We start from the raw sequence: 10043 nt of genomic DNA on the forward strand, positions 1-10043 counted from the left end.
AGCCGTGCGCTGCGCTGCAATGCGACAAATGCAGCCCGAACTTGATAGAACGATAGAAGAAAACCAAACAAACGAAACAAACGAAACAAAACAAAACCAAACAAAAAAAAAACAAGCAGAGAAAACCGATAAGATACAGCTTAAAACAAACGATAAATGACAAAGAATGAAACAGAAACCTTTCCGAATGGTGAGAAAACTATTGTTGTAACTGTAAAGATGTCACAGAACAAAAATAAAAAGTAACAAACCAAAAAAAAAACAAGAAAACGATGCGACCATCCTTCCGTTGGTGCGTACAGCTGCTAATCAACTGATCAACTGATGAACAAATCCGAAATGAACCGGCCAACCGATCCGATCACTGCCGAAATCGAACGAACGAAATAATCGATTGCTTTTTTATTTGCATGCATACCGTTCCCGAAACAAACCGCGAGAGGGCGGCTACTATCCGTGGGCAGCCCAGAATGCTTGGACATGGAATTTTCTTCTCGGTATGCAAGACGCCCGGGGTATCGTTGTGTAAATTGAAAGAGAGTAATTTCATGTATTTGTGTCTTGTGTGTTTTGAATGCGATGCGCATTTTAGTGTGTAGTGTAGAAAGTAGAAACCAAAACAACAAAGGGTCGATACTTAGGGTACTAACTCGATGATGGAATAAATAATCGATGAGCTACTAAGACTAAAGGGATGAACAGAGTTCAACAGCAAAATAACAACAACATCAAGTTCAACAAGGTAACAATAGCACCGGTGTGTCGCGGTTGCACACAGACGGACTCGCTCGAACAACTAGATTTTGAAGCTGATGCTGTACGGCCGATCGTTGTAGTGCGGGATGCGGGGCAGCGGGTAGGGTGCCTTCACGCCGAGCCGCACGTGCGTCGGTATGCGGCGCACCGGCCGGAACTTTTGCGCGTTCGAGACGATGGCGGGCCGGGCCGGATTGCTCGGCGACAGGTCGACCGGGCGCTTGGCCGCCTGCGCCTTCAGGTACTCGATCTGCTGCCGGAGCGCCTCCTTCTCCAGCTGTTCCTCCTCCTTGGACTTTTGCAGCGTGTGATAGTGTGGCCGGCCGGCACCGGCGCCGCCTCCGCCGCCACCCGACTGCTGCTGGCCGAGCAGCTGCGCCACCAGCGACTCGTCCTTAAGGCCGTGCTCCGAGTTGAGGAAGCTCTCGATCTGCCCCTTGGCCGCAATGCCGGCACCTAGAACGGGGGCAGCGGGATACAAATTGGGGACATCTTGTAGTTGGAAGTTGGGTCGAAAGTCTAGGGGGTTAGGGTTGTCTATCGGTCTACCGGTTGCGTGTGGTGTGGCGTGTGGTGGTGCGTGGTGCGGACCGTGTTGTTGCTGCTGCTGCTGCTGGTGATGATGAAGATGTTGGCCCGGCCCGGCGTGACCTACTCCCTGGTGTGGATGTAGTTGCTGCTGCTGTTGCTGCTGGTGTTGTTGTTGTTTGGTGTGGTGTGGCGTGTGCTTCCCGGTGTATCCCTGTGTGTTACTGCTGCCGGTAGCACCACCACCTACTTGGTACTTGGTACTGTGGCCCCCGAACACGGAAGCACCACCGTCCGTCAGCTTGATGTTCTTGACATCGAAATCGGTCGCAAACTTTCCACCCCCTACCACCCCACCGACAACACTGGACAGCGGTGCGAGCGACGGTGACAGCTTCGGCAGCTGGTACATGGCAGCTGGCTTGCCATGGTGCTCACCGGACGCGACCTCGTAGCTCTCTTCGATGGCACCGTGCGAGGGATGGCCAAAATGGGAGACCGGGCTACCGAGGCTTCCCTGTCCCGGTGAACCGTACTTGCCAGCACCGCCATGGAAGCCACCGGTACCGGCAACCGATGCCAGCCCGTCCACCTCGTCGCTGTCCAGCTCGTACGGGTTGGGCGCATGGATCAGGGCACCCCCTGGGTTTCCGTTACCTAGCAGTCCGTCGCCGAAGTGCTTCAGCGTGTTGAGTGTTGACTTCACCAGGGCCGGCGGTTCGGCAAAGTTGAACTTGCTCTTGCTGGAGGCGAGCAGACTCTGCTGTGACTGTTGCTGCTGATGATGATGATGCGGCTTGCCTCCGTACGCACCGTCGAACCCTCCGAGCCCCGTACCGGCACCGAACGGACTGTCATCATCCAGGGCAAGCTTGGAGCCCTTGGTTTTGCCCTTGAGCGAGCTGGCCGCACCGAGACCACCGTCCTCGTACTTGAACGGTACCTTCTTTACCTTACCCTCGAAGTGGCCGGTAGAGGGCGCGCCGAACGCTGACGACGACAACGACGACGACGACGCGGCCGCACCGAGCGGACGGTACTTGCCGGACGACGTACCGAGCTTGGTTTTGCCGGCGACCTGCGACTGGCCGAGGCTGGCGTACACATCGTACTCGGTCGAGTCGTCCAGGTGGGCCAACTTACCGGCGGCCTTGCTGCTCCCAGGCGCACTAATCGGTGAAGGGTGCGAGATCGAGTACTTGTTGCTAACCGTGGAAGACGCCTTCGACTTCAGTCCAGCCAGCAGTCCCGTATCGTGCTGGGTGGCACCGGTACTCGCACCGGCACCGAACGATCCCTTCGCCTTCGCGTAGTCCCGGGCTAGGAAGTCGAACGGTTTGCGCTCCTTGTTGTTGGCGTTGGTGGTCGGCAGCAGGCCGGCGGCGGCACTCTTGTGGTTCTTGAAGCCCCCGTACCCGGCGCCCGGATCGGTGTCGTCCCCGGTTGCGGTCTCATCGCTTCCGCCCGGTAGCTTCGCGTGGCTGCCAAAGCTGTACTCGGAGAAGGTCTGTTGCGGAGGTGGAAGGTGTGCGACAATCGAGTGAGAAGGCGGCCGCCAGTTAGAATGAGATCAAGGCCTACCGTGAGTTTATCTCCCGTGTCCGCCTTGAAGCTACCGGACGCTAACCCTGGTGGCTGGTGACCGGAGAACGGATCGCTGCCCAGTCGCTTCGTCTCGGAACCCTCGCTATCGTCCCCGGAGCCAGCCGCCGGCGCCGCCGCCGCTGCTGGTTCGGAGGTGGTCGTTGGTTTCGCTCGGCGGAACAATGGACGGCGCCGTTGTTGTTCGGTCGCCTCGCCGGCAGCTTGGCGGACCACCAGCTGGGCCACCGACAGCAGCACCACTACCGTCAACACGGCCGAGAACTTGATCTGAAACAACAACAACGATAACAATCAGAAGCAGATGAGAAGCAGAAGTAGAAGTAGAAGATGTCTTCAGCAATTTATCGCCCACTGCTAGCCCACCCCCCCCTTCGGTGTGCATAATGCAGAGAACACACACACAGACAGACACACAGACAGACAGAGATGCGTCGTAAGGTGGCGCGCGAACTTTCCTTTGCTTCGATCACAAAACAGGTTCATCCAGATCCAGACGGCTTGCCAGAAGAAGAAGAAGAAGCAGCTCGCGAGCTCATCTGCGCTTCCCTCTATCAGCAACCGGCCCGCGCTCTGATCGACACAGCGGGCGGTTGCGAGTGTTGTTTGGGGGTGGGGGTGGAGATTAACGAACCACTTATCGCCACACACACGCGCGCGCACGCACACACACACATCGTGCGCATCGGATGAGATTCCGGACTTCCCGGGTGACGATCGTGAGCGATCGTCACCGTCATCGGCAATCGCCTATCGCGCCCACGACGTTCTCATTTATGAACCGAACAGCAATGCACACACACGCGCGATTGCGAAAGTGGATCTCTCTCTCTCTTTCTCGCTCTTTCTTTCATTATTGCATTAATTCTTTCTCTCACGCTCATTAGATGCGCGTATCGTCATCAAATAAATACCACACACAAATGCATTAAAGCTTTTGATGAGTAAAATGTTTGGAAAATTCCCATATGTTGACTGTTCATTTTGCACACTCACACTTTTTTGATTCACAGAAGATTTGCAGACAAAAAATACAAATAGTAAAACACTAAAGAACTTTTTAAGGGTTTGATTTACTGCTTGTCTGTCGTTAAGTGACCTACTTTACAATAATGGATCAACTTGATCACCTAAAGCCACATATTTAAAAAAAAATGAAGGTATTATTAGTTTCCCAACTCAATGTTGGTGGGATGTTCAAAGTACGACAAGGATGTTAAAATTTTAGAAAAATAAAATAAAAAAAGTAAATCTGTCGCTAAAGAAGCGTCCAGCACTGTGTTGCTTCGTGCCTATACTGATACTTAACGCGTTTCGATTTCGATTGTGTAGCGTGAACTGGTGTCCGGCCGACGCCGGTTCTAAAGTTAGCGTTGATCGTTCCGAGTCGTCGATGATCGCAAAATCGCGCGTGCAGCAACCGTAATCAGTAGTTTCGGAGCAGGCGAACGAGCAGCACACCACGCACCATTATTATTCCCATTGCTACATTGCTACCCAGCGAGCGACCGACCAGTTCCGGGTAATTCTCCAAAATGGTACATCTTCGGGTCGCTGCTGTCGGTGTTTCCGCAGCCATATTGTTCCTGTTCGCTGGTCTGCTACCCGGTGGTAGCGCGTACGTTTACCTGAACCCAGCAGGCAAAAGCCCAGGTAAGTGTTTTCTAGTAATGTAAGCTGTAGTGAGGGCCCAGCTCAAACGCATCCTACGCACACATCCACATCTACGTGTCACTGCACAGATCGGGAGGGCCACTGCTACGACAAGGACTCGAACACGACGTTCCCGATCGGGGAGGTGCAGCAGCGCTTGGGACGCTGCGAGTCGATGCACTGCACCAGCGACTACCACATCAGCATTATGGGGTAGGTTACGGGTCACGAGTCATTTGTGGGGTTGGCATTAAGGCAAATATTCTGTGCTTTCCAGCTGCGGTCTGATAGGCGCCGGACCGGGCACCCGAGTGACCGAGACGGACTACTCCAAACCGTACCCGGAATGCTGCCCACAGCTGGTACGGGATGATTCGAACGATGACGTCAAGCCGGAATAAAACGCGCGCGACCAAACAACGGGAGCGCTATCAAGATCAAAACTATCAAAATGCCCTGACCCTGATGAACGCGTACGTTGATAAAGCGGACAGGGGGGATGCTGCACAGACACAACAGGCACTGTAGGCCAGTGGGCGTTTTTAATAAAGCAAAAAACCATCAAAACCATCAGCCCCTTAGGTGTGGTGAGGCCCCCATATCACTGACGCGGTTTTTGAGATTTTCATTTCAGGAGCAGCTCTAATGCTCTACCGCCCGTGCAGCTATATTCGGTGTTTGCAGATCAGAGAAGTAGGCCGACGATCTTTATCTTTCGCTCATTCGAAGCTCGAAAGCCCGCAGGTGCCTACATAGCCGGTCCTCCCAGCTTTCCTCGTCTGCTGCTTGGGGCAAGATCGCGCAGGTTTAGGGGGTTTCGCTTTTCGCGCGAAATGCTTTCTCGTGTGTGTGTGTGTGTGTGTGTGTGTGTGTGCGCGTGTCCATGCACGTCTGTCACAATGGTTCACACATTTCGCCTCCCAAGATCACCTTGAGTGAAGCAACAATAACAAGAAGAAGAAGAAGAGGAAAAAAACAACAACAGCAGCAGCAGCAGCAGCTCGAACAGTGCTTACAGATAAGCAAACAAGGCACGTGCGAGTACCCGCTGGGAGGAAGTAGCACAGCGCGTGTGTGTGTGTGTGTGTGTGTGTGTGTCCAGCGGGAGGTGGTATACACCCATTGAATGGTGCTCGCATGGTACAGCTTGGGCTGGGAAATGGGAAGTAGGAGTCCATCGATTAACTCCCCTCGATACACACACACACACTCGGTCGGTCGGTCGGTCCCTCTCAGCATGCGGTCAAGAGCACAACACCCTCCACTTCACTGTTTGGCAGCATGTACTCCAAATCATCGACCAGGCCGAGCGATGGTGCCGAAAGCGCCAATGAGCCAAGCGACCGCACCTCGTCTCCCGCTCTTCCCTCTCCTCCGTTGCAAAAGAAGAAGCAAACAAAAACCCCGCGAGAGAAAATGGAAAACATCAACTGTTGATGCTCAGTTCGGGGCTGAAGGTTTGGAATAAAAATCAGCTAGCTAGCATTAGAATTGGCAAAACGCATTGCCGCATTCGCGCGCTTCCTCTGCAAACGCCGCCGGTGGGGTTTTCTTGGCTGGAATGAAGGTAAACAAACTCGCCGCGTCTAGCCGCGTCACTTGTAACTGAACTGTTGTTATTGTTATTGTGACTAGTTTTACGTACACGCAAAAAATTATCGTTGCGCGGTATGGAAATTTACATATCGCAACGAAGCACCCATACATAGGTACCGGTTCGGTTTAGTTAATTTGTTTGTGCATTTAAAAACAAAATAAAATAAAAAATATAGTTTTTTTCATTGATTTAGTTAGGCAGCCGAAAAAAAAAGACAGGGGGTGGTGAAAACTCGTGTAGGTGATGCTGTTTTCCGTTTCGGTCAGTGTGTATGCAGATACATAAAAGATATGCGCTGCTAGGCGAGATTGCGGGACAAGAGAAAACTGGTCAGCGGGCTCTCCGATACCGATTTCTAGCCAATTAATCACCACCATCACCATCCAGCATCCGATACCTCAGTTCCCCGGAGGTGTGGATCATGGGCGTAGAGGCGCATTTTCCACCTCCGCCCGCCAACCAACGCGAGAACCGCGCAGAGGGAGAGACAGAGAGAGAAAGAGTGTGTGTTGAGGTAGGTAACAGGTGGAATCTGATATACCCCGCAGCCTGAGGCCCGCACGCCTGTGGTTTACGATTTTGGGGACCGCACGGGCACCATAAACAATCAAGAGTGTCACACTCGTTCGGCAGACTGGGTGGAGGTGTGAGGGAGGGTAGGTCACAATTTAGAGAAACAATTTCCATCCCTGGCCCACGGGGGGTTGGTTGGTCTCGAGGTGGAATGATGATGGGCCGAGAAATTGTTTTTGTTTTGTTTTTTTTTGTTCATTCCTTTTTCTTCGGCTCGGACAAAGGCGCCCAAGATAAGTGTTGATAGCAGGTTGAGTCGCTTCTTTTTCTTCTTTCTTCTTCTTCTTCTTCTTCTTCTTCTTCTTCTTTTTCTTCTTCTTCTTTCTTCTTCTTCTTCTTCTTCTTCTTCTTTCTTCTCCTTCTTCTATCCGTTGCAGATGAGCAGCAGAGAGGGCTATCACTGCTATGAGACGGGGGGGTGGGGGTGGGGTTAGAGGGGATGGCTTTCCCAGTCAGGCTTCCTCCACCGACCACCTACCGATCGCATGGTTGTCCCCGGATGCGTTCTGCTGCTGTTCTACTCGGCAAACGAGGGCGCAAGGAGTCCGATCGCGATCGCGATCTACTACTAGACTCACACTCACACACTCACACACTCACACACTCAACTGTGCTTGCTTTGGTCACACTAGGAGTCACAACAAACAAAAAATATCCGCAAACACAAACACACAAACAAACACAATCCACAAAAGGATAACGACTACTTTTTGCTCCTCTCAACGTGCAACGAGCGTGTGGCGTGTTCGCGCCAAACCTCCGTCTGTGTGTGTGTGCGAGAGGACTGCGCCTTGGACTGATGATTGGACCTGGACCACCACACCTGCACCGGATGGCGCGCTAACCGAAACTAAGCACCGGACGAACACTTCCGATCCATTTTATAGCTTCCACACGACGAGGCGACCGCGGCCGGGCCCGCCTGCCCGCCCGCCCGCCTACCCGTTATTGGTTGCAATCGCGCTGCTTCCCATCCCAGCCTTTGCTTCCGTTCCTTTCCTTTCCTTTCCTTCCCCTTCCATTTCGTTTACCTTCCTGGGCCATTCCTGGCCGTTCCTTTGCACCGCACGAGGCCAGTGTAGTGCCATTCGCTCGCTGCCACTCCACAGAGGGGCGCAATCTCTTTGCCACCCACCCCGGGCGCCCTCCCCTCCCCGCTCGCACGGTCTCTTGTCCCAGTGGCACGCAATGGACCGATGGGCGATCTATGCGGTAGCAGGTAGCAGGTTGCGGTCGCGGTAAGTCGCGGCTTTTTCCTGCGAACGGCGAGTAGCGCTGCTGTACCGGTTTTCCCGGGGCTGGGGCCGGGGGCCGGGCGCCGCTCGGTGGTGCAGCAGGGCGCCAATCAAGCCAATGGATCTTCAAAAACCAGACCAGCAGAGGGGCCAGGGGCGGGCAGCCCCCTCGAGAGTGAGATGCGAATGTGTGTTTGGAGGCACCTTCTTCTTCTTCTTCTTCCGAGGGCCACCACCACCACCACGTGCGCCACATGTGTTTTACCTCCCCCCCCTGTATGATGAAGAGAGAGAGAAGAAAAGAAAGAAAAAAGCGCGGGCGCGGACGCGGACGCAGACGAGAGAAAGATAGCGACAATCGCGGAAATCGCGGACAGTCCCGACCCGTGGCCGTGGTCGGTACCTCGCGATCACGACGACGAGATGTACCACAAGCCAGCTGTGGCCAGCTGCTGCTGCTGCTGCTACTGACCGGCTGGCTCGCTGGCTGGCTGGATGAGAATGTATAGCGGAGCGGGCGCCAACATTGCGCGTCCAGCTGATTGGAAGGGTTGGAATGGTGGCAGACGGGTGGGCGGCGTTGGTTGTGGTTTGGTTTTCCAATTTCCTCGTTCCGCGATCGTTCCGCGCACGGAGTCGTATTCGCCGCGACGCATTCGGTTAGACGCTCGCGTTTTTTTTTTGTGCGCGCTCGATAACATTTGATCAATCTGACTACTTCCGGGCCGGGGCAGGGGGCAGGGGGCGGGGGAATCCGGTACCTTTTTTGTGCAGCATTATAGCATATGTATATGCTGCAAAACGTCACCAGCACCCGGTCCGGTCTTTGGCAGCTGGTTGGAATGGCATTGCCTTGTTGCTGTTGCTGTTGAACCTGTTCCACGGCGTTGCTGTTGGCGTAACGAATCAAACGAACCGAACGTCTCGCGGTGTGTCACGCGTCGCACGCGCTACTAAACCGCGGGGGGAGGGAGGGTGGCGAAGGGTTCCGCAAACGGTTCCGCTTGCACAATAAGCTCCCGGGGATTTGACAGTCCTGGAGTGGATCACCACCGGTGAACCATCGGGATTGACAGATATGGCGAAAGGCGGCGACGGTTGGCGACGACGAAGCCAGACTGTGTCAGGGGTTGGTATGATTTTTGGCTGCCCAGCAAGCTTTGGCGCGCGCGCGTGCGCTGTGTGTGTGTGTGTGTGTGCCAAAAGTGGTCAGTCAGTCTTGCCACCTCAGGGAGGAGAAATCAGGCTCCGGTGTGTCCGGTTAAACGGCGATACGAGAACCACCCGAGAAGTGCGCTCCTTGATGCTGCTCTGCTTGTATTGTGCGCGCGTGCGTGCGTGTGGGTGTGCCCACCGTTTTTTTTTTTTTGTTTTGTTGTCTTCATTGGTTTAATCTAAACGCGGCTCCCGTCTCGACTGCGCGGCTGCGGAAACAACATCGTTTTCGGGGTGCTGCTGCTGCTGCTGCTGCTCGCGTCGCGCGCGCGTCACACTTTCTCCCAATGGCCGAGGCCGCCAAGCCGTTGACCAACAATAACTCTCGCTAGCCGTTAGCGTAGATCAGGTCTCGACGGACGCTCTCAAGCGCCGTCGAACCGAATGTTTTTTTTTGAGCCACCCCGCACACCCCATCACAATCCCCTTGCCATTACGCGGAGCGGAGAAAATCGAGAAGCGCGCGCGATGCGGATAAGCCGCGCGCGATGTGCGATGTGCGATCCTCTCGAAAACGAAAAAAAAAAAAAACGGAACACCTTTGTGTGTGGAGCACACCGTAATTATCGGAGCGTCGAGGTCAAACCTCACCCACCCCCCGGGAGCCAACGCGTACATACACAGCACACGAGACGCGAGACCACGAAACCCTTTTTGGTGGGGGAGAAAGTGACGACCTTTGACGAGCTGAACCTGAACGAAGCAGACGCCACAAAGGCCTACCCCACCCCGGGGGCTACAAGAAGGCGGCTTGAGGGGTACAATTGAACCACCGTTAACGTGCGCGGAAGCTGCTGTTGCTGCTGCAATGCACACGAGCGCCGGTATGACCGGTCGGTCCGGCGGAGATAGTAGATGCCGAATAATCGCGATATCCAGCTGGT

General features: G+C 54.3%; 2 protein-coding genes across 2 annotated transcripts; one reads left to right on the top strand and one right to left on the bottom strand.

Annotated features, from left to right (window-relative positions):
* Positions 1-516: 516 nt before the first annotated feature.
* Positions 517-4369, bottom strand: LOC125955925 (uncharacterized). Its single transcript, XM_049687310.1, has 4 exons — positions 4355-4369; positions 2866-3156; positions 1306-2791; positions 517-1212 (listed from the first exon to the last, which is right to left on the bottom strand). Exons 1-4 carry the CDS (start codon positions 4367-4369, stop codon positions 797-799), a joined length of 2208 nt encoding a protein of 735 aa, XP_049543267.1. The 3' UTR covers positions 517-796.
* LOC125956039 (uncharacterized) lies at positions 4231-5158 on the top strand. The gene is made up of 3 exons (XM_049687500.1): positions 4231-4539; positions 4629-4752; positions 4817-5158. Exons 1-3 carry the CDS (start codon positions 4422-4424, stop codon positions 4938-4940), a joined length of 366 nt encoding a protein of 121 aa, XP_049543457.1. The 5' UTR covers positions 4231-4421; the 3' UTR covers positions 4941-5158.
* Positions 5159-10043: the final 4885 nt, after the last annotated feature.

The sequence above is a fragment of the Anopheles darlingi genome, chromosome X (genome assembly GCF_943734745.1).
Source record: "Anopheles darlingi chromosome X, idAnoDarlMG_H_01, whole genome shotgun sequence".
Classification (NCBI taxonomy): domain Eukaryota; kingdom Metazoa; phylum Arthropoda; class Insecta; order Diptera; family Culicidae; genus Anopheles; species Anopheles darlingi.

Bases quoted from the DNA above. Each gene is read 5' to 3' on its own strand.
- LOC125955925 (XM_049687310.1), bottom strand. The intron at 2,792-2,865 runs GTAGGCCTTGAT...CCTCCGCAACAG, and splicing joins ACACGGGAGATAAACTCACG to ACCTTCTCCGAGTACAGCTT. The intron at 1,213-1,305 runs GTAGACCGATAG...CCCCCGTTCTAG, and splicing joins CGCCACACCACACGCAACCG to GTGCCGGCATTGCGGCCAAG.
- LOC125956039 (XM_049687500.1), top strand. From the start codon at position 4,422: ATGGTACATCTTCGGGTCGCTGCTGTCGGTGTTTCCGCAGCCATATTG. The intron at 4,540-4,628 runs GTAAGTGTTTTC...GTCACTGCACAG, and splicing joins CCCAGCAGGCAAAAGCCCAG to ATCGGGAGGGCCACTGCTAC. The intron at 4,753-4,816 runs GTAGGTTACGGG...TGTGCTTTCCAG, and splicing joins TACCACATCAGCATTATGGG to CTGCGGTCTGATAGGCGCCG.